At 37.2% G+C, this 24,952-nt stretch overlaps 1 protein-coding gene across 4 annotated transcripts in view; it reads right to left on the reverse strand.

Annotated features, from left to right (window-relative positions):
• INVS (inversin) overlaps positions 1-24,952 on the reverse strand; it is a 158,490-nt gene that overhangs the window by 122,818 nt on the left and 10,720 nt on the right. For all 4 annotated transcript variants that reach the window (XM_058694766.1, XM_058694758.1, XM_058694760.1 and 1 more), the window contains one exon: positions 16,090-16,256. In XM_058694766.1, coding sequence (XP_058550749.1) covers positions 16,090-16,256 — 167 coding nt within the window. The remainder of the gene's footprint in view (positions 1-16,089; positions 16,257-24,952) is intronic.

Here is a 24,952-nt window from a genome sequence, read left to right on the forward strand (position 1 = left end):
GAGGAATCTATAGATTTAAAAAGGCTTAAAAGACATAAACCAATGTCATATATAGCCCTTATTTGGATCCTGATTCCTGATTCAAACAAATGTAAATAACCAAACAAAAACATTAAGGAGGCAATTTATAATTTGAACATTGATGGGCTATTTTATGAGATCATATTAAGTAATTCTTGTAAATTTTTACAATAAGTTACAATTGCTATATTTTAAAGGAGTCATCTTCTTTTTCTTTTTCTTTCTTTCTAAAGGTTTTATTTTTAAGTAATCTCTGCATCCATTGTGGGGCTCAAACTCACAACCCAGAGATCAAAAGTTGCATGCTCTACCGACTGGGCCAGCCAGGCGTTCCACGAGTCATTTTTTTTTTTTTTTAAGAAATAAATATTGATGTAATGGTATAATATCTGGGATTTCCTTCAACATGGAAAGGAGAGAAGTTCTCCCTAATAAAATGTTTAAAAAGATATGAGGCTTTAAAAAAATCTAGTGTCAGATCCATTGGCTTCTCTTCTTTTCATAACTATAATCCAACAGGAAATTCAAAATACTTTTAAAATTGGACCCCATCTTACCACCACCACCACCACCACCACCACCACCACCACCACCACTCTGGTCCAACCCAACAGTGTCTCTCAGCTTCCTAATTAGTCTCCCTCCTTCTGCCCTCACCCTTTGACAGTCTCTCAGCACGGCAGTTAAAATGAGCCTTTCGAAATATAAACCAGATCATATTTTCTGTGCTTAAACCCTTCAACAACCTTGTCCTCTTGTGCACAGTAAAAGCTGAATCGTTCAAAATCCTGTATGCCCTACATGATCTCTGATCTCATCCTCACCCCAGAGTTACAGGGGCCTTCCTGCTGACTGTTCCTTGTAAATACCATGCATGCTCCCGTCTCAGAGTCTTTGCACTTGGCATTCTGTCACCCTGCAAGCTTTGTTCTCTCATTGCCTTTAGGTCAAATGTTAAATGTTAGCTCAGTTTTACTTCTTTAAGTGAGACTTATCAGGATCACTCTATAATGTGCAACCCCTCGGCTCCCCATTTCTTTCACCTGCTTTATTTTTTCCACAGCATGTATCCTCATCTGACATAATACTATATATATTTTATAATTTTTTTCATTTGTTGGTTTGTTTTCTACCAAAATGTAAGCTCTGTGAAGGCAGGGATTTTTGTTTCATTTTGTTATTGTTATATCCCAAACATAGGACAATGCCTTAGGATTTGTAGGTACTCAGTAAATAAGTATCTGTTGACTAAATGAATTTTTTGGTTTTCAGACCAGTGTTCTTTACAACTATACTTCTCAATTAAGTTTGAAGGGTGAAGGGTGGGGTAACATCCCACATTTGTGATTGACAAAACCAAGTGATTTGACCATTCCCTTATTTAAAGGCATTCAGAAGGAGATGTCCGTATTTGCTAAAAAATAGAAAGAACATGCAGGTAGGTTAAGTGATAGGCTGTCCTGTCAACCACTGTCAACAGTGTTGACAACAGTGTTGACAACAGTGTTGACTCTGTCAACAGAGTTGGTATATCTGGCTTTTTTGTAGGCTCGAGCTGCAGGGCAGTGCCACAGGAGGTGGCCTATGGTCATTGATTTAGATAGTAGTTACCAAGCTCTGTAAGTGTCCAAAGGACACAGTGGCCAACACTACAGAGTGCCTACCTAACATCTATGGCCATCTACTTCTGGGCTAACAGAACCCTGATTTTTGTTGATTTTCCTTTAAGTAATTATGTCCTTCAGGGAAGGCTGGGCTGTCACCAAATCCAGTGGCTTTGACTGATCTGAACAATCATGGTGGTTTCATTTTTGCCAAGAGAGTGAATTAGGTCTAGGAGTCCAAGAGACGGAAGGAAAGTCTGCCACAGAGCTTCTAGGAAGGTTTTTCTTGCTATTCAAAAGGTAAACAAGATAAGGGTATCCAATTTTTCTGCTTCCAGATACTGTGGTCTGCATGCTATCCTTCCCCCAGCTTGGGACTTACCTTGACCCTAATTAAGGAAAGATTTAAGTCTAGCTTGTTACGGAGATCAGTGAGGGTTAAGTCGACCTGGATGCCTTCACGTTGTGATCCAGACAGTGTAACTCAGTTTTCTGCCTTGCTCCTATAATCTAGTCTCAATCTTGTACCTTAATGTCTAGCAAATTGATGCCTATTTATCCATCCATCCATCCATCCATCCAACCATCCATTCATCGCTCCACTCAACAGTATAATGGTCTTAGGCATTGAGGCCCTAATTCTGTTCTTTCAGTGCTAACTTAAAAACCCACCTAGTATCCAAATTTCTTCCAGCTTGTCTTTTGTGATTCTCCCATGGAATGGTGTCCTGTCATTCCTTACCTGCTCTTTCAACTTTGTGTCTGAGGTCTCACTGACAGATTACCTCCTTCCCTCATCCCCACAACTCAGCATGTTTTGTACTCCAGGTTGCCTTTAGCTCCAGTGGCTGGGATACCGCCCATGATTTCTGGCTGGGCTTTCTTTCATTTTCTGCCCATCGTAGGGATGTTCTCAGCCCCAGGCACTCCAAGTCTAGCTTGTCCACTGTCACCTGCATTATAAGTTCCACTTCTGATGGACCGTGCATAAAATTCCACGCTTTTCACTCCAGGAGGTCGTTTTAAAATATTATATAGAGGGGCACCTGGGTGGCTCACTTGGTTAAATGCCTGACTCTTTGATTTCAGCTCAGGTCATGATCTCACAGTTTGTGAGATCGAACCCCACATCGGACTCTGTGCTGACAGTGTGGAGCCTGCTTGGGATTCTCTTTCTCTCCCCGCCTCTCTACCCTTCCCCCACTCGCTCTCTCTCCCAAAATAAATAAATAAAATTACAAAATATATTATATAGAAATATTTTTCATTACTCTTTACAGCTGCATAGCATTACATTGTGTGCTCCTCCTCTTTTTTCCCTTCATGTGTTCTCTATTACAAATAACGCTGCAATTAAATAGCCTTGTGCAGACATCACTTCTTATTTTTATTGGTGTATTTTTCTAGAAGTGGAAATGTTGGGTCAAAGGTAAGTGCATACTCTAGTTACTTTTGCTGGATATTGTTAACCTTTCCCTTCACAGAGGTTGTACTGTTTTGTTCCCTTCAAGAACAGCTTTCATCAGAGTACTCTGTCAAACTTTTCGACTTTTGCCAACCTGACACATGAAAAACACCTCATTATAATTTTAACTTGCGTTTCCCTTAGGATGAACAACGTTGAGCATCTTTTCACATATGTAAGGGCTACTCAAACTCTTTTTCTTGCGAACTATCTATACATATCTCTTGCTCATTTTTTATAGAGTCATTGGTCTTTTTTCCCCATTGTATATGTGAGGGATATTAACCCTCTGTTAGTGACATAACTTGCAAATATTGTTTCCCGGTTTGTCTTTCTCCTTTTTTTTTTGCTTACGATATTTTCTGGGAGAGAAAAGTCTTTCTTATTTCTATGTGGCCATATCTATTCATCCTTTCCTATCGCTTCTGTGTTTTGATTTACAGATAGAAGCTTTGCCCTGCTCTTAGATTATGCACTGTAAATCTTCATGGTATATTTAATTTTGTAATACGTATACACATTACCATTCAATGAAATAACAATGTAAAGCATGCACCTCTGTGCACATACACATGTACACACACAAACTCCCACAGATTGTAATTGGTCATTGAAAATGACCAGTTACATACATAGTTAGAAATTTATAGTCAGTACTTCAAATTATAGTCTGAATTTTCCTCAAATTCCTAACAAATGCTTTGCAAAGAATCAGTCTGATAAATGACAGAGATTGAAAGGGTTTGAATAAGAAATTTTACAAAATACAATGTCTTCTGAAATCTAAAATTGTTTGAGATAAATGGAGTATACTCAATAAATTTCTTAAAAATGAGTTTTATTGGTGAAATGTTAACTTTATGATGATTCAGAATCTGAAAGACTTTAAATATTTAGACACAAGTTGAATTTAAATATTTCAAGATATATAATGCAACACGATACAGATTAAACACTCAAACTGTATTTGTTGAACAAATGAATGAATGAATTATTCATCAGAATTGGAATGGCGAACAAGTAGACTCTGATAGAGTAAATAAAATTTTTCAAGAAGCCTAATTACCACGGATGACACAATTTAGACAAGTAGAAAGAAAGAATACAACAAGCCTTTACATTGAAGTTAATTTTAGTAGTAGTGTTTCAGTGATTAAGCTTTTCCACACACAGGATCTAGTTTGATATCAAAGATTAGGATGAGACTTCTGGTGACTCATTTGGAGCAGAGATGACAACTATACTGAATGACAGACTCAAGAATCAAGAGGACCTCAACAAGTTGTATGATGAACCCAATTCAATTCACCAGCCATTAACTGAATATTTATTAAGTACGAGGCCCTGGTAATAAAAAATATGACTATCACACTCTTGCTGATATGAAGATGTGCATTGTTGGTGAGGAAATAAAATGTGTAAACAAATAAATATCTTTCGGTGGGATGGGTGACATAACGTGGGTGAGTATACAAGGTACTGGAGGAACAGAGAAAGGAATGGTAAACTCTACCTAAATAAGTCTGTGAAGTTCCAAGGAATGATTAAATATGGATACAATAAAATGCTACATTTGGGTCCAAAAACCACAGGATTAGTTTATGCAATAGTAAGCATAAAGCAAAGTTAGAGGTTTTGAGACATCGACGCATTTGGTTGTTAAAATGTCAATGATGAAAATCATGGCATACTCTGTGCTCATCAGACTGGCATTGTATTCTATTCTAGGTGTCTTATTTTCAGGGGGATTTAGGCACCTGTGTGCATATATGGTAAAAGGGATCAGGATGGGAAGGAGACTTGAGGGCATATATGAAGAAGGACTAAAGGAATGGATAATAGTAAGTCTGCAGAAAATTATTTGGGCCAGGATGATTATTTCATTAATATATAAGTCAGATAAGGTCACTCCTTTCCCCAAAACCCTCCAATGCCTCCTCATCTCATCCAGAGTAAAAACATATTCCTGACAATGGCCCAAAGGCCTGTAAGATCTGGCTACCATTTCTCCATGTCCTCATTACCTACTGCTTTCCCACCTAGCTCACTCATTATAATCATGCTAGCCCCCATGGTATTCCTTAAACATCCCAGGCATATTCCTGTTTTAAGGCTTTGTTCCTTCTGCCAGGAACAAAAGAAAGTTCCCTCAGCCATTCACATGGCTAACTTCCTCACCTCCTTCAAGTCTGGTTTCAAATGTCACCACGTTAATGATAACTATTTTGATTACCTTACTTAGATTTACACCCTACTCTCCCCAGTCACCTCCTCCTTGGCTTTCCTGATCTCCCTTACTTTGGCATTTTGGTTATATATCTGTTATCATATTAGTAAGTGATTATTTGGACTTTGTAAAAGCTTAACAGTCAAATGAGGTATAAAGAGCCCTATAATTGTTTATAGGGAAAATGCTGTGCCCAGGGGCTGACAATATTCATACTGTAGGAATAACAGACCCCCTGATTCCCTCTCGTTCTCTTCTGAACAGTAAAATATAAGAAGGAAAAAAACAAAAAGAGAAAATTATATGAGCAAATATAATCCTATGGCATAAGGAGGCAATTATCAAATTAATGTTCAAATTTTCTTTGGAATTGATGTTATATAGAAAATTAATTTTTAAAAGTTTAAATGAAAGTAAATGGATCTGAAGTTCCTTTTTATCAGCTATAAAAATATTCACTGGCCCTGTGCCCAGAGTTTAAAAGAAATCAGCATGAGTCTAATGAAAAACAAGCTGTAGGTCTCAGGGAAATTCAATATATACTCTTTCTTTTCCTTTTAGTTTTTGATTGGTTTCCATGGGAATCTAGGCTTGTGGGGATCTCTAATCTATTCATAGAAAGCAGATGCTTGCATTTTCATGACTTAGTAAAACTGGGGGTCAGTGAAGAGATAAAGATGATTAGAAAATGACCATGGTTGTAGGAGACAGGAACATGTTCAAAACAAAATTCGGCAAGCCACGTAGATTTAAAATACAATCTGCAAGGCTGCCCTGCTGTGTTTGAGGGGTGTCATAACATTGAGGGAAAATGCTGCACTGAAAAGTGGAAGTTCTGGGTTAAATTCTGAATCTGGCCCATGAGAGGGAAAACCTTAGGCACTTCTTTGGGGGTTTGACTGGGAAACTAGATTTGGAAATGACTCTAGGTCAGAAGAACCAGAAGTCTGAGAAAGTAAGCTTCAGAAAAGTATGTAAGTTATCTTCCCATGGAACATTATCAGGAACACGAAGCTGGGAATCAGAAAAACAAAGTAATTCCTGACTCTACAAGTATCAGAGTGAACTAGAAGAATTCAATCAAACTATACCTCAGTTTACTTATATAGAAAAATAGAGGGGTGCCTGGGTGGCTCAGTCAGTTGAGCGTCTGACTCTTGATATTGGCTCAGGTCATGATCTCGTGGTTTGTGAGTTTAAGACCTGCATCAGGCTCTGTGCTGAGCGTGGAGCCTGCTCGGAATTCTTTCTCTGCCCGTCCCTGTTTGTGTGAATGCTTTCTCTCTCAAAATAAATTTTTAAAAAACTTAAAAAAAATAGATAATATTTAACTATTCTGACTGCTATAAAGCCACCATGAAACTAAATGAATTTTTTTTCTCATTAGAATTATGTTAGAAAAATTCAAAGTAGTGATTTCAATCAAGATTTGTTGATGTGCTGTTCCTTATGACTACAAATGTCATCCATGCAAGGAGACGTACATTAAGGATAGTCAAAGTATTAAAGGACAGATAGGTTTTAATTTCAGTTCTCAGATTTGTTTAAAAGCAGACCAACTCTGAATTTGGTTGGAATGCTCTTAAGTGTATGATCCTAAATATCAAAAATCAGTTTCTAAACTGGAACACCAGAAGGCAGGTTCAGAGATAGTGTCTAAATACTCTGAGGAAGATGAGCTTGAAGTGTGTTTGGAAACCTCAGAAATTGGAATAGACTGAAGCAAAGATTCTTCAGACTGGGACTTTCTGCCTGCCTGGAAAAGGCCGCCTAGCTAGGGGTGAAGTCAAATGGGGTAAACTACGAGAGTTGTCTAACATCACTCATCTCAGCCCAGAGATCTTGAGAGATCATTAAGATTCCAGAATATAAGGGCTTCATACACTGAGACTTACTACATCCCTAAGTAATGTGGGCATCACAGATGTCTTTCGGTGCCTTCTTCCAGAAGTATCCCAATGGCCAAAACCTCATTTGCTTACTCTTCAGGTATCTACTGACTACATAATGTGTGGTAGAGTGGGCACTTAGTAAATTATGTTAAGATGAGCTAATGATTGAATACAACTACAGAGAAGCATCCAGGTCATTTCGATACATGTTCAAATTTGAGAACCACTGGGTTAGAGTCTAGATACAGGGCTTTCATAGAGCTTCTGAAGCTAAGGCTGGGGAAATGTGGCCAGAGTGCTTCAAAGTTTATATCAGGAACTATTCTTGATTCCATTCTTCTTTATCCCACATAATATATGCTATAAATAATACATGCTGTAAATAACACTCTATCAAGTACTGGACATCTTTCCATTTTCAAAAATAATTTTTAAATCAAGGCAGAACATATAAACAATAAAGTAGATAAATCTTAAGTATACAGACTGAGAACTTTTTATGTAATGAACACACAGATCAAGATATAGATCATTTCCAGTATCCCTGGAAGCTTCCTTTATGCCCCTTTTCAGTCAATATCTATATCTTGGGTAACCATGAATCTGATTTGAATCACCATAAAGTATTGCCTGTTCTTAAAATTCATAAAAATACATGACTTCTTTCACTCAACATGATATCTGAGAAATTTATTCACATGGTGCAATGTATCAGTAGTTCATTATTTTTGTTGTGTAGTACTCCATTGTAGGAATACGTCAGTTTATTTACCCATTCGTCTGTTGCTAGGCATTTGGGAGGTTTGTACTACTAAGAATGTTTGCTACTGTATATAAAGCTGTCACATACATTCTCATACATGCCTTCTAGTAGAATGAGGCGCTTATTTCTCTTCGGTATTACTGGGATTGGAACGTGAATTGCGGTGATTGTGTGTGTGTGTGTGTGTGTGTGTGTTCGGGTTTATCAAACCATTTTCTAGGGTAGATTAATCAATTTGCATTCTCACTAAAAATATTTGTGAGTTCCACCTGTTCCATATCCTCTCCACCAACTGGTATTATCAGACTTTTTCATTTTAGACATTCAATGATTGTGTAGTATCTCACAGTGGCTCTAATTTGCGCTTATCTAATTAGTAATGATGTTGGACACCTTTTCACGTGTCTTTCAGAATCTGCATATAATCTTTTGTGAACAGAGCTACATGTTTCAACATATACCTCAAAATCATTAGCATAAATGTTAAAAGAGCAAGTTGGGGAATGACACATATCATATAATACCACTTATATAAAGATTTTAAACATGTGAAATAATACTGATTATGGGTATATCCCTATAAAGAAAAGGTAGAAAAATATGCATGGGGATTGAAACCACCAAAATTAAGATAGACCGAGGAGACATGAAAAGAGGGGAATGGGATTTGGGTGGATAAACAGAAAACCTCAAGTGAATCTATAATGTTTTATTTCATTAAAGAAAATCTGGAGCAAAAACAAAAAATATTCAGTTTTATCTCTTCTGGGTATTAGGCTACCTGAGTATTTTTATATGATTCTCTATTCTTATCTATAAGTTTAAAATAATTAATTTGGGGCACCTGGGTGGCTCAGTCAGTTAACCGTCCGACTTCAGCTCAGGTCATGATCTTGTGGTTCGTGAGTTCAAGGCCTGCATCGGGACTCTGTGCTGATAGCGCAGAGCTTGGAGCCTGCTTCAGATTCTGTGTCTCCCTCTCTCATTCTCTCTGCCCCTCCCTTCCCCCCACCTTCTCTCAAAAGTAAAATACATTAAAATTTTTTTTATATAATTAATTTACACATTGGGGTACATGTATCCCTTTGAATTAGTATTTTTTTATTCTTTGGGTAAATACCTAGTAGTGCAATTGCTGGGTCATAGGGTAGTTCTAACTTTTTGAAGAACCTCCACACTGTTCTCCAGAGTGGCTGTACCAGTTTGCATTCCCACCAACAGTGGAAGAGGGTTCTCCTTTCTCCACATCCTTGCCAACATCTGTTTTTCCTGTGTTGTTAATTTTAGCTATTTTGACAGGTGTGAGGTGATAACTCACTGTAATTTTGATTTGCATTTCCCTGATGATGAGTGATGTTGAGCATCTTTTCATGAGTCTGTTGGCACCTTGACGTTTATAACAGCATTATCTATAACAGTCAAACTATGGAAACAGCCCAAATATCCACTGACTGATGAATGGATAAAGAAGATATCACGAAAAAAAAAGAAAAAATATATATATAATGGAATATTACTCAGCCATAATATATGATGGTTACAGTCATAATATATAACTGATGGTTACCAGAGGGAGGTGGGTGGGGGGATGGGTGAAATAGGTATGGGGATTAAGGAGTGCACTTGTGATGAGCACCAGGTGATGTATGGAAGTGTTGAACCACTATATTGTACACCTGAAACTAGTATTACACTGTATGTCAACTATACTGTAATTTAAATAAAAACTTTTAAAAAGTAGCTTAAAAATAAGACAAAAAACATTCGGGTATATGCAAAGGCAAAGAGAATGATGAATAATTTGTTAAAAAAGAGAATTGAAAGGAGAATTGACCCGATTTCTTCGTCCAATAACAGACTGGGACTAGAAGATCCTGAAGGAACTTTTTACCTGTGACATCTACTGATTCCTAAAGAGTACTATGAAGTTTATACCTATATTGCAGTATGACCAATAGCGATAATATTGATAACCTACAGTGTTAGTATATTTCTCTACCAACCAAAATGCTTTCTATCTAAGAACACATCATTCCTATAAAGCAGACAGGGAGAAGTATATTATCCCATTTAATAGATGAAGAAATTGAGGCATACCAGAGTGATATTTGATGGGAAGTTAAGCTCACAGTGTCTTGTAAAATACCACTAACTAACAAAATTATATGGGGCTGGGGTGGATAATGAAAAGGAATAAACATAACAACCAGTTTAAATTTCAACAGTTTTGAAGACCAAACCATTCATAATAAATTTATCTGGCATTCGAATTTATCGATTCATTCCTTCATTCATAAATTCATTAAACAAACATTAACTGAATCTTTTTTAAATGGCAGGAATTGTGCTAAGACAGGAACTAACAGCATTAGTTGGGTGAAAATAGGTAAGTGAAATTTATGATGATCGGTGGTAGGCATGGAGTTAAGCAGAAGTATGTATATGTATGTGTATGTACACGCACACACAGGGATACGGAGTTCCAGGAGACTGGGAGATGGACTGTTTGGTGTGTTTGTGTATTAAATGAGTGCGTCTAAAGTAAGGGAATCTAATATCTTAATATTGTTACTTGGTATTAAGTTTTCCTGAAAAGTTTCAGAGGTATTCTACTCTTCTCCTTTAATTATTTTAAGTCATTAACCTGGAAACAGCCTATCTTGAAAACAGAAAATTAATATTCAGTTTTCAAGGATGAATTGAGAATTATGTGGTGAATTAAAAAAACACCAATACACTACACAACACAACCACAGTGTGAAGCTTCTTTAGTTTTTGTGTTTAACATGATATATTTTTCAGTGGGTAGTCTTAATCTTCTCGAAACCAAACTAATAACCTCCTGGAAGATTAAAAATGCATAACTATTAACATTTAATAAGATTGCCAAGACTTTTTTTATCCTTATTAACAAACAAATGTATCTGTGGAAGTGAGAGAAATAGCAGAATCCCTGGAGGAAAACATTTCTAACAATTAGGTATCTTTTGTGAGAAACCCAGAAAAGGTATGACTGATTGCCTTCTTGGATTAAACTGAGGGTACAAATGAAAAATAAATTAGGTACAGATGTTCAGTATATTGAGATTAATTTTATTCTTGTGGGTACCATTTTCTTAGCTGCTTGGACAAACAGCAATTTGTTTCCAGAGAAGTGAGTATGTGTCAAAGTAAGTAAGCCAATCAGCACGGTTCAATAAGTTTTTCCCACATATGTGTTCTGAAACCGGATAAATGTTTCTAATAAACAAAATGTCTGGCATTTGTATTAATAATGACTATCTATATAAGTAACCCAAAGTGTATTCATTCATTCGGCCAAGACAGGTCAGACACTGTGTTAGGTTCTAGGGGATTCAAAAATAAAGAAAACAAAGTTCTTGCCTGGAGATCCAGTCCAGTGGGAAAGTGACAAGTGAGCAATTATTACAGTACAAGATAATGGGGCTCTACTGGAGACATGAACAACATGCTATGGGAACAAGAGTTTTTCCTACTAATCAACCTAATGAAAGATACATAATTAGGCCACTCTCACAAAAAAAGCAAAAAGATGGTAAATAACATATGAGAATGGTTGATCTTCAGGTCAGTAGTAATAAATGACTATTTACATGGTATGGCTGTTGATACTTTATAAAATGCTTAGATATAAAAGGCAGATACCTTTATATCTATATCTAAGGCCTTATATCTAAGGCCAGCTTTAATTATCACTTGATATCTTTATTAACGATCTTTGTAGACAACTTATGAGCAGGAATCATGTCTTTCATCTTTGTATTCCAAAGCCTTAGCACAGCACCTGTTGCACGGTAACAGTTTGAATATATTTTGAATGAATGCATTCATGCACATATACATGAATACTGATGATTATGCAAATAGCACACTTCTGAGTTTACAGATAACAGAATCGAATGGGATAGACAAGCCTTGAGAAGAATATTTGATATCTGATAGATCCGAGAGGGTGACTAAACAAAGACAAATGAAGTTTAATAGGTATCAGTATAGAGAGTACTTTTTCACCACAGACATATGTGATTCATTTTTTTATATTCTCTCTAGGTGCATAATCATGACTACATAGTAGACACTTGGCAACTATGGAATGGATGAACAGTTCTACCTCCACAATATATCCCTTAGACCAAACTCCTCCTCTCTATTGGCCTGAACTGTAATAACTTTCTATGTACCTCCTCTCTCTTCCTCTTCCAAAAGAGCTTTAGTTGTCGTATTTGTCTCCCTAAAGTACTATTATGGTGTAACTTTTATTTTAAAATTTTCTAAGTAGCTCCCTCGTATTCAGGACCCTTTATTTATTTATTTATTTATTTATTTATTTATTTATTTATTTAATTTTTGAGAGAGGGAGAGAGACGACGTGAGCAGGGGAAGAGCAGAGAGAGAGAGAGAGAGAGAGAGACAGAGAGAGAGAGGGAGACAGAGAATCCCAAGTGGGCTTCATGCTGTCAGTGCAGAGCCTGACGTGGGGCTTGCTCCTGTGAACCATGAGATCATGACCCGAGCCAAAATCAAGAGTTGGATGTTCAACTGACTGAGCCATCCAGGTGCCCTAGGACTCTTTATTTAAAAACCATAATTAAAAACAAAACAAAAAAAGGATTGGAGGTACACAGTATAAAAGCCTGGCACTGGAACACAGCAGACACTAATTGGCTAAAAATTAATGAGCTAGGTTGTCCTGGGACAATTAGTTATTCATATGTTTTAAAATGAGAATAGATCCCTATACAAAAATCAACTTGTTATGTATTAAAGACTTACACAGGAAAGAAAACATAGGACAGTTTTAAAACAATCTCTGCTTAGCTCTTTGGTCTCCCAGCTGCTGTTTACTGCTGGGTTTCTTTGAGCCTTGCCCAGCACAAGCACAGATTAGGAATCTGCTAACAATTAGCAAAAAATCTGTACCCAGATTTTCAAGTTCTTTCTCTGCGGTTCCCTCCTCTCCAGGATTTTGGCCTTTCACCTTCCAGCAACTGCAAATCCAGACTCTACCTGTGGTTTCTCAGCCTCATAAGATAATCACTTCCTGCTAGGGTTGTATTCTTTTGTGTCCTACTTTGGAAGATGCCTTGAAGGAGATAAATGTGGTGTTCATTTCCCATGATTCTCTTCTCCGAATGATTGTAATTTCTTAGATCCTGCTTATGCTGACTGCTCACAATGCCTTCAAACTATGTACATATATTTTGCTCAGTTTTTATAAATGTTTTTGGTGGATAGGTTATTCTAAAATAAGTGGTCATGGCAAGAACTGATGCCTAGTCATGAGAGTCTCTTACTGATTGTTCATTTTTCTGATTTCTTCTATCTTTAACCATTCCATCAATGGTTATTTTACATGGTGTTTCTAATGATGCCAATATCGGTTTCTGAGGGAATAAATCTGTTTATCATTTCTGCTGACTCTCATTCATGGTAGATTCCTTCCTCAAATGTTTGGTGATCTTTCACTGTGAGATCTTGTTTGGTCTATGCAATATGGGAGAATCCTGGTTTGGGGTGAAGATGTTTGCTCTAAAGAAAATTTGTGTTTGTATCTGCTCAGAGGCAGAGTGTCCCAGGTGTGACCTGGGTCATGTCATCTCCAACTATTCTTTGAAAATTATTTCTAGATCCTTCACATTCTTATTCCTGCCTTATCTATACTAGCTCTGATTTTGAAAAATAATGGTGCTTTTGCATAAAGCACAAAATCAAACACAAAACCCAGTTTTGATCTGGACAGAGCAGAATATTAAAGAATTATGACCACTCTTGTTCTGGAAATTCTACTAGTGTTAGTATAGCCTAAAGATACATTTCCGCTTTTGACAAATATGCAAAAACAAACCGCAACACAGAGAAAGGGGGAAAAGGAGGAAATGTATAATTATCAGATAGTCAAAAGACCACGAAACTGGCTATTTCTGAAATCAGCTATGTAAATTGTGACATGTAAATATAGTTCTATTTATTCTTTGATGCTGTAGAAAGTCACAATTTTTTTTTTATTTAAAAAAAATTTTTTTTCAACGTTTTTTATTTATTTTTGGGACAGAGAGAGACAGAGCATGAACGGGGGAGGGGCAGAGAGAGAGGGAGACACAGAATCGGAAACAGGCTCCAGGCTCCAAGCCATCGGCCCAGAGCCTGACGCGGGGCTCGAACTCACGGACCGCGAGATCGTGACCTGGCTGAAGTCGGACGCTTAACCGACTGCGCCACCCAGGCGCCCCTCACAATTTAAAAAATAAAGGAGTGGGGTGCCTGGCTGGCTCAGTTTGGCATCCGACTCTTGATTTCAGCTCATGTCACGATCTCACAGTTGTGAAATTGAGCCCCACCTCTGGCTCCGCACTAGGCATGGAGCCTGCTTAAGATTCTCTCTTCCTGTCCCTCTGCCTCTCCCCCGTGCTCGCTCTTTCCCTCTCTCTGTCAAAATAAACAAAGAAAAAAATAAAGGAGAAACAAAAAGCAAAAGAAAACAATGCACTGTACCTTGTGAAGACTTATAACTAACCCAATCTCTCAGCCTTTTTTGTCACGCTACACCTCTACAAAGATGACATGGCTGTAGGCTCATTGACTCAAACCCCCGGTTTTTTCACATGACCCACTTGATGTGAAGCTACCTACATTTTTGAAGTTGGGTTTTAAATCTACATGAACCACAATGAAAAATCTAAAGTGTATCAAATTCTTAATACTAGGGCTATTTCCAATCTGAAATGTTTACTTTTTTATAACAAGTTAAATGGAGTCACCCCTCCTGAGTGAATAATTTTTACAGCTGACAAGCCTAGGTGAAAGGTTACAAATACCTGAACAGTAGTTAAAACAGAAATCGAAAATGAGGGAGATTTTTAAAAAAATTACTATAATGAAAAGCAAATTCAAGAGCAATAACTTTGGGAATAACCTGACAGACCTAACTGATCACAGCATATAACTAGCATATTCAGTAGTATCTCTTAATGTCAGTCTCTTTTTATGTAGTCAACTAATGAAAAAGATATTTTTCTAACCCCTCAATTAATCAGCTATATCTGGTTCACATTTTTTAATGGGAAATAACTCTAATAGTTTCTGCTGGATCTAGCTAATTTTTATTGCTTTTTATTCCAAAAATATATGTCTAAAATAACAAAAAGAAAAATATCAGGCACTGGAAATATATCTTATACACCATAATTTTACAGAGGGAAAAATCATTTTCAGATAAAGAAGTCTTTAAATAAATTTATAAGCTTCCCATTTTAATTTTTTGATATGTTTAATCTCAAAAATCTCAGTCTTGACAATGTCTTTAACAAACCTGAAATTATTTATACTGGCAATACAGTTTTAGATTTTTAAAAAGGTGAAATACATTTAGAAAGTAAATTTCTTTTATACTTAATGCCCATACTATAAGAGAGACTGCAACTTTTTGTTGTAAAAGATAATTAATAGTTGTGAGGGGGAAATTTTTAAACAGTAAAAAGTACCAAAATTCATACATATTACCAATGTTAAAACTCAACCACTATTAATATCTTAGTGTTTTTTAAAAAATATTTTAATGTTTATTTATTTTTGAGAGAGACAGAGCGCGAGCAGGAGAGGGGCAGACAGAGGGAGACACAGAATCCAAAACAGGCTCCAGGCTCTGAGCTGTCAGCACAGAGCCCATCATGGGGCTCGAACTCACAAACTGCGAGATCATAACTTGAGCTGAAGTTGGTCGCTTAACTGACTGAGCCACCAAGGCGCCCTCTTAGTGTTTTTCTTTTTGGTCTTTGCTTTTTGCTTTTTCCCTATGCATAAATCGATTTGTAATGTGGTCTGTCATAGTATACATACAATTTTTATTCTTTTTCCCTGACTTAATCTTAGATCATAAAATGAATTCCATTGCTTAAGGAGTGCAGATAAGTGAATAGGGCCACTCATGATTATCTGTGCTTTATTCTCTGCAGTATAGACTGCTTCCAGAGAGAACAAATGGAACTAAGAGTCACATACTTGTGATTTCTTTACCATTGGTCTATTCCATAGTCCCATTAATCAACGTACAAATATCTCACAAAAGGTTTACACTTCAAAGGAATTTAACTTCTCACCTTTTGAGCTGCAAGATGGAGGGCCGTTCTCTGGCTGTGGTCAGTTTTATTAACATCTGCTCCTGCCTTCAGGAGAGCATCTGCACAATCCAGTCTGTCAGCCAACACACAGTACATGAGTGGTGTCCTCCCAAATTGATCTTCTTTGTCTTTAAGGGCAGAGTTTCCTATGAGTATAAGAAAACAGTGGTCTTTATTACTAGTATAACTAGGAATACATTTGCTAACTTTATTATCAAGCTTTGTGTTAAAAGCATGAAATATATGCCATTTTTACTTACCCGATGAGACAGATATCACTACCCCCATATTATAGGAAACTGAGACTCTGAGAAGTTAAGGAACCAGTTTATATTATACTGAAAGTAGGTAGAGCTAAAACTCAAACTGATAATTGATTCTAAAGGCCATATTCTTGGGGCTCCTGAATAACTCAGTCAGTTAAGCAACCAACTTTTGCTTAGGTCATGATCTCACAGTTTGTGGGTTCAAGCCCTGCGTCGGGCTCTGTGCTGACGGAGCCTGGAGCCTTCTTTGGATTCTGTGTCTCCCTTTCTCTCTGCCCCTCCCCTGCTTGTGCTCACTCTCTCTCTTTCAGAAATAAAAAAAAATAAATATTAAAAAAATAAAGACCATATTCTTAACTACCACGTTATGCTGAATTACCATTGTGAGATACGGAGCTACTTATTTTCCCCTTTCACTCCTTTCTTTTGTGTAGACCATACACTACACATTGTGGTATGCTTTTACAAGGGATACAAAGCTGAATCATGGTTGGCTTCCCATTACAATATGGGGCAAGTGCATACTACCCTGATCCTTCCTCTAATGACAACTAAAAACCCAGGCAAAATACATGAAAGGTTGAGAAAAGGAGACAAACTAGGGACTGTGGGACTCAGGGAACAACCTAATGGTGAGTTCCCTGTATTCCTTTCCTTTTCTTTCTTTCTTTCCTTTTTTTTTTTTTTTTCCTTCTAAAGACAGCCTGGGTGCTAAAGTAACCCACAACCAGAAACACCAATGGGTAGATACAAAATTCCCCAGGAAGCCTGCTCTCTCCAAGATTGGGAATAGGGTAGCCCTGGGAGACTCAACCCTGTTGATTATACTTGCTCTACTCAAAGCACATACAGTGAAAGAAACTGTACCTCTTTCCCCCCCTACTAGGCATGGCAGAGACTGTGGAGAGGAGTCCTATAAACCATCATGCCCTGCATTAAGAAAAGGATAGCAATGACGTAGTATCTTAGCCCTTTCCAACTAGATCAGTGGGGAGGATTATGGAGAGGAAGAGGCTGGAGAAAGCAATTTTTTAAATTGGTGCATGAAGTCATAAACAACTCTGGGCAGTCCATGTGTCAAACTAACCAGAATCAAAGTAGCCAAAGTTTTGAGAAGTGAACTCTGGGTAGAATACTGTCGAGGTTCTAAATTAGCTTGGGTAGCACACACGTAGGGCAGACCAGAAGATCCCTGTAAGAGCTATGGAAACTAACATGACATTTGAACCATAGTCCACAATTTTGGAACAGAAAGTTCATTCTAAACCAAAACAGACTGTCAGTCTATTAAAATAGGAGATTATTAAATACGATCCGGAGTCTCATAACAAAATACACAAAATGTCCAGGATAGAATCCAAAATTATTAGATAAACCAAGAGCCAGAAAAACATTAAACAAAAAGAGACAATCAATAGGCACAAATACTGTGATGATATAGATACTAGAATTATCAGACAAGGATTTTAAAGTAACTATGATAAAAATGCTCCAACAAGCAATTATGAACATTCTTGAAACAAATGGAAAAATACAAAGTCACAGCAAAGAAAGACAGAATATAAAGATGAACCAAATGAAAATTTCGGAATAATAAACAGTTTAATAAACAAGTAAATAACCAAATAAAATAACTAAAATAAAAACCTCACTGAATGGAGATGACAGAGGAAAGAATCACTGAACTTGATGACAGACCAATAAATATTATGCAATCTGAAGAAATGATAGAAAAGACAGAAACAAAAACAATCAGTGAGTGTCAGGGCTCCATGGGACAATAACAAAGTACCTACCATTCATATCACCAGAGTTCCAGAACGAGAGGAAAAAGAATGAAGGGCTAAAAACATACTTGAAGGAGTAATGGCTGGAAATAGCCCAAATTTGATGAAAGACACAGACCTACAGATTTAAAAAGCTGAGCAAAACTCAAACAGAATAAACCCCAAGAAATCCATGCTGAGTCAATCATAATCAAAACTCAAAAACTAAAGAAGAAAAAAATCATGACAGCAGCCAGAGAGAAGAATATATTATAAGGGAACAACTATTCAAGTCACAATGTATTTCTCATGAGAAACTATTGACAGAACATTTTTCAAGTGTTGGGGGTAAGGGTGGAGATGAGCTGTCAAACAAGAATTCTATAGCCAGTGCTTGCTTGGGCTGAGGAATAAATAAGGCAGGCATTTGAGGGGTCATAGCTAAAGGGTATACAGGGTTTCTTTGGGGAGAAATAAAGTTGTTCTAAAATTAATCATGGTGATGTTTGTACAACTCTGAATATACAAACTCACTGAATTGTACTTTAAATTGGTGAATTGCATGGTACGGATATATGGCAAATTTCAATAAAGCTGTTACAAATAGCCCCACTACATATAAATTAAAATTGAAAACTAAAAACATTTAAGAAATTCAGAGGAAGACAGGAAAGAGGAAAAAACAGGAATGGAAAACAGTGTTTACAAACAGTAAAGACATAATAAACTAGAAATCTTAAATCTTAACACCAATAATTACATTAAAGGTAAATGACAAAAAATACACCAATAAAAAAAGAGGTGGATATAAAACAAAGACCCAACTATATGCTATTTATAAAAAAAACTCATTTGAAATATAATAAGTAGATTAAAAGTAAAACAATGAGCACAGATATGCTATATAAGTGCTAATTAAAAGAAAGCTGATTAATATCAGATATTAAATCTGATAAAATAGACTTCAAAGCAAAGACAATTACCAGGGGCAAACAGAAACATTATATAATGATAAAAGGATCAATTCACCAAGAATACATAACAATCTGTACTAAATGTGTATGTACCAAATCACAGAGCTTCAAAATACAAGCACCAAAAACTGATAGATGTGAATGAAACATTTGAAAAATTTACAATTATAATGGGTAACTTCAATACCCTTCTCTCTCTCAATAATTGGTTGAACTACTAAAATGAAAAGCAGTGATGACAGAAAAAAAACTGAATACCATTAAAGCAGCAGGATATAACTGATACTTATTGATCATGTCACTTAGCAACAGCCACGTATATAACCTTTTAAAACACCAAAAAAACCCCGCAAGAAAACAAAAAAACAACCCACCGATGGGACCATTCACCAAAATAGACCATATAGTGGGTCATAAAACAAACATTAACAGATTTAAAGAAGTGAAGTCATACAGGAGTGCCTGGGTCACTCAGTCAGTTGGGTGTCCGACTCTTGATTTTGGCTCAGGTCATGATCGAACTCAGGTTCAGGAGTTTGAGCCCCACCCTGGGATTCTCTCTCTCCCTCCGTCTCTCTGCCCCTCCCCCTCTTGTGCTTGCTCGCGCGCTCTCTCTCTCAAAATAAATAAACTTTAAAGAAAGAAGTGAAATCATATAAAGCATATTCTTTGACAATAATGTAATTAAATTACAAATCAATAACAGAAATATAATGGGAAATCACTGAATATTTGGGAATTAAACATCACACAGATAATCCATGAGTTAAAGAGAGTATCTCAAGGGAAATTAAAAAACATAATTAAATGAATGAAAATAAAAGTACTGTTGTAAGGTTCATACTCTACACATGAGGGGACTTAGAAGAAAATATACGGCATTGAATACTTTATTACAACAGAACAATAGGTTCAAATCAATGATCTATACTTCTACCTTAGGGCACTAAAAAAAGAAGACCAAATTTAATCCAAATCAAGCAGAGGAAGTACATAATAAGATAAGAGCAGAGATCAATGAAATTAAAATTAGAAAAACCTAGAAAAAAATCAATGAAACTAAAAGTTGGCTCTTGGAAAACATTGAAATTGATAAATCTCTGATCAGAGTGATCATTAAAAACAGAGCAGACAGAAATTTCCAATATCAGAAATGAAAGCAGGTACAACACTACAGAGGCTGAAGTCATTAAATGGAAAATAGGGAAATATTATGAACAATTTTATGCCCATAAATTCAAATTTAAGTTAAATGGCCGAAAAAGGACACTTAGATCAATAGGACAGAATTGAGAGTACTGAACAGACTCATATATGTATATGATCAGTTGGTTTTTGACAAAGGTGGAAAGGCAAACCAATGGATAATCTTAAATAAATGGTGCTGGGAAAACCTGGACATCCATACACAAAACTAAAAAAATGAACAAACCAAAAACTTTCCCTATATTTTTCACCATATACAAAAATTATCTCAAAGTGAATCATAATCTTAAATGTAACACCTTTATAACTATATAAAACTCTTAGAAGTAAACAAAAATGACAATCTCTGTGACCTTGAGTTAGATGAAGATTTCTTAGACACGATACTAAAGAACAATCCATTAAAAAAATCAATAAATTGGATTTCACCCAAATTAAAAATGCTGTTTGAAAGGCACTGTTAAGAAAACGGAAAGACAAGCCATAAATTGGGAGAAAATATTTGCAAAACACATATCTGATAAAGTCTTCTACCTAGAATAAACCAACAAAACTAAAAGGCAATCTATGGAAGGGGAGAAGATATTTGCAAATGACATATCTGATAAAGGGTTAGTATCCAAAAAATATAAAGAACTTATAAAATTCAACACCCCCCAAAAAAAGAATTCTTACAACTGAATAATAAAAAGGCAGATAATGAAATTAAAAGATGAGTAAAAGTTTTAAAGAAAAATTTCACCAAATACACATGTAGAAAGATGCCAAACATCATTAATACACAGGGAAATATAAATTCAAACCATGATGTGATGCCATTACACATCTATTAGAATGGTTAAAACAAAACCAAAACTAAAAACAAACCTGACAATACCAAATACTGGTGAGGATACAGAACAATGAGAACTCTCAGCCATCACTGGTAGGAGTTCAAAATGGTATAGCCACTACAGAAAACTGCCAGTTTCTCATTAAGTTAAACATAGACTTACTACATGGCCCAATAATCTCTTTCCTAGGTGTTTACTCAGGAGAAACAAAAGCATGAAAGCTGATGTTCACATAAAAACTTGTATTTGGACATTTAAGGAAGTCTCATTCATAATTGCTAAAAACTGGAAATATCCCAATTGGCCTTCTAGTGGAGAATGACAAAAGAACTGTAGTCATCCATACAGTAGGATACTGCTCAGTAATAAAAAGGCATGAACTACTGACCTACTCAACCAGGAAAAAATCTCAAATGTATTATACTAAGTGAAAGAACTCTGTTTCAAAGGGTGCATATGGTATTCATTTACACTGCATACTTGGAAAGATAAAACTGTAGGGAGAGAAAACAGACCAGTGGTTACAAGGGCTGGGATGTGAAGACGCATTGATTATAAAGGGACACAGGGAAATTTTGGGGTGTGATGGAACTTGACTATATCTTGATGGTGGCGATTACATGACTACGTATTTGTTAAAATTAAGTAACTCTAGAGTAGCAAGGATTGGGGTTACTGTATTTAGTGTATTATGCCTCAATAAAGTTTACTTTAAAACAACAACAAAAGATACTTCCTGACATGTACTTTAAGTGAAAAAAAAATTTCCTACTTTCATCACAGACAACGATCAGGTATTCATACATAAGTTGAGGGTAACCACATACAAGTTGAAAATGAGGGAAGCCAGTGACTTCTAAGGTGCTTTGGCATAAACTCTGCTAAAGCTGTTCAAATGAAATATTTTTGAAGGGAAATATAAATGCTAGGAGAAGAAAGAGAAGGTGTCACACTTCTGTTTTAGTTGTTTTGTGCCTGAGATTAAGCTACTGTGTTAGCTCTAAATATTTCAGTATAGGGGCACCTGGATGGCTCAGTTGGTTAAGTTCCCAATTTCGGCTCAGGTCATGATCTCGTGGTTTGTCAGTTCGAGTCCTGCGTCAGGCTCTGTGCTGACAGCTCAGAGCCTGGAGCGTGCTTCCGATTCTCTGTCTCCCTCTGTGCCCCTCCTCCGCTCGCACTCTGTCTCTTTCTCTCAAAAATGAATAAAAATAAATAAATAAATAAATAAATAATATATTTCAATATATATTTAAATCTTGGATGTGTTAGGACCCAGAAGTACTTTTTTTTTTTTTTTTTAAATTTTTTTTTTTCAACATTTTTTATTTATTTTTGGGACAGAGAGAGACAGAGCATGAACGGGGGAGGGGCAGAGAGAGAGGGAGACACAGAATCAGAAACAGGCTCCAGGCTCCGAGCCATCAGCCCAGAGCCTGACGCGGGGCTCGAACTCACGGACCGCGAGATCGTGACCTGGCTGAAGTCGGACGCCTAACCGACTGCGCCACCCAGGCGCCCCATGGACCCAGAAGTACTTTATAGTTTCTTAGATAACTCGTTTTGCTGATTCACGTTTCCATGTATCCTGGTAATAAAGCAAGAGAGGTCATCGCTTTTGAGATCTGAAAGAGACTTACAATTTGTGTATAACTCCTAGAGGAGGTAGGTGTTCTTTTTCAGAATCTCAGTTTGGGAGATAGAGGCAACTTCTGCATCTGATTCACCGTATCTGATAATAGAAGCCCCTGTGCTGAGTGGTAACACAGTGCTGGGTGTTATTCCCTCCACAACGTCTAATGTCTAATCCAGAAGTTTCCAGAGATTCTATCACTGCATTTATAGATAAGGACTCACTTAAACCCAAACTCATTAATAAAACTAAACCATATTATAGGTAGAGCATGTTCCTTTTATCATTTGAGCCCTGGTGGAATTAAAATGATACTTCTAGAGAATACGCAAACAAGACCAGTCTCTAGTTGTCTTTCATGATGGAAGGGCACTCTCTGCCACTGTATTGGCTTCCAGTGTTAAGCAAAGACAGCAGTATGTAGGATTAGCAAGATGATGGTAATTCGGGTTTAATTTCTCATTGGACATGTTACTGAGGGAGAAGATTTGGGAACTGTGGTCACAAGAACACATGTTCAGAAATGGAGGCAATCATCATCTACTGGGATAATGCTACCTGACTAGGCTTCTTAGGGCCAAAGTGAAGTCAACACCATGGGGTTAATAGGTAACTGTACCTCCTAGGATATAGAACTTTAGGCCAATTGCTATGTTTTTCCCAAGTCTTCTGTAAGGTACAGGGAAACTTCAAGCCTCCTCTTCAATCCCTGAAATACTTGTTTTTGCGTGACTCGTTATTACACTTGCCGACAGAGAAGATTTAATTGGGTTATGTGGCCACCATCCAGTATGTTGTGCCTGCCTATGTGGCAGAATTTGTGTATTTGAGGAGTCTGAAAGCATGTATCCCCTATTCCTGATTAGAAAAGCAGCATTCAGCTTCATTTAGGTCCTGTTTTGAGTTGCTTTAGGGGACAGCGGCTCTATGGCTAGTTTCTGAGGAACGGGAATCCTATCAGGTTCTGAGCTTCCTGGCTAAAAGGGAATAATAACCGAGAGAGGCCTACGCCTTAATTGACCTACCATCCCCCCTTCTTTAGGTCTCTCAATTACAGCATTGAGCCAATACCTGTCCAGTCTGCACAACAGCTTATTTTGATGTTTGAGTGAAATAATTTCCTGTTTGGAAGTGTTTGGTAACTGCAATACATTGCACACATGTAGGGTTTGGGATGTAAACTCATATTCACTCTACAGCAGTGCACTTAAATTTGAATTCCTGCCAGGAGCAGCTAATATAGAAAGCAGCTGGCTAGTGTGCTCTGTTGTTTTAATTACTCTGGCGACTGTGGAGATAGCCTCTAATCCATGACCAAATGGTGCTTGCTTACCGGGGGCTGGCATTCTGCATGTGCTCAGCCTGAACATAGCTCAGAAAGCTGAGATGGGACCGTGACTGGAAGGCCACCGTTCCACAGCATGCAGTTATTTTAAGGCTAGCTGAAGCAGAAGAGTCTGGATGGTTAATGGGTTGGTACGTGCAGAAACCAGAGCTCCAATTTAGCAGTTAGAAGATATGACTGGCACTTACAGTGATAGCTGCTACCTAATAGCTACTGTGCCACACTGCCCAACACGAGCAAATCCAGCATTCTTTTTTTTTTAAGTTTATTTATTTTTGACAGAGAGAGAGAGAGAGAGAGAGAGTGCAAGCGTGACCTAAGGAGGGGCAGAAAGAGGAGACACAGAATCCGAAGCAGGCTCCAGGCTCTGAGCTATCAGCACTGAGCCTGATGCGGGGCTTGAACTCATGAACCATGAGATCATGACCTGGGCTGAAGTCGAACGCTTAACCAACTGAGCCAACCAGGCGCCCCCAGCATTCTTTATTAACCTTTTATTTGCTTGTTATAAAATGTTACCTGTGTGTGGCATCAAAGATGCATTTCATCTGCTTTCGCCCACTTCATACATTACACCTTTTGTATTGCTACAATCTTGGGAAGGCATTTGTGGTCATTTAAAAACCAAGGGCACCTGGGTGGCTCAGTTGGTTAAGCATCCGACTTCAGCTCAGGTCGTGATCTCATGGTTTGTGGGTTTGAGCCCTGCATCGGGTTCTGTGCTGACAGCTCAGAGCCTGGAGCCTGCTTCCAATTCTGTGTCTCCCTCTGTCTCTGCCCCTCCCCAGCTCATGCTCTATCTCTCTCTCAAAAATAAAT

Source organism: Neofelis nebulosa, chromosome 12 (assembly GCF_028018385.1).
Source record: "Neofelis nebulosa isolate mNeoNeb1 chromosome 12, mNeoNeb1.pri, whole genome shotgun sequence".
Lineage (NCBI taxonomy): Eukaryota > Metazoa > Chordata > Mammalia > Carnivora > Felidae > Neofelis > Neofelis nebulosa.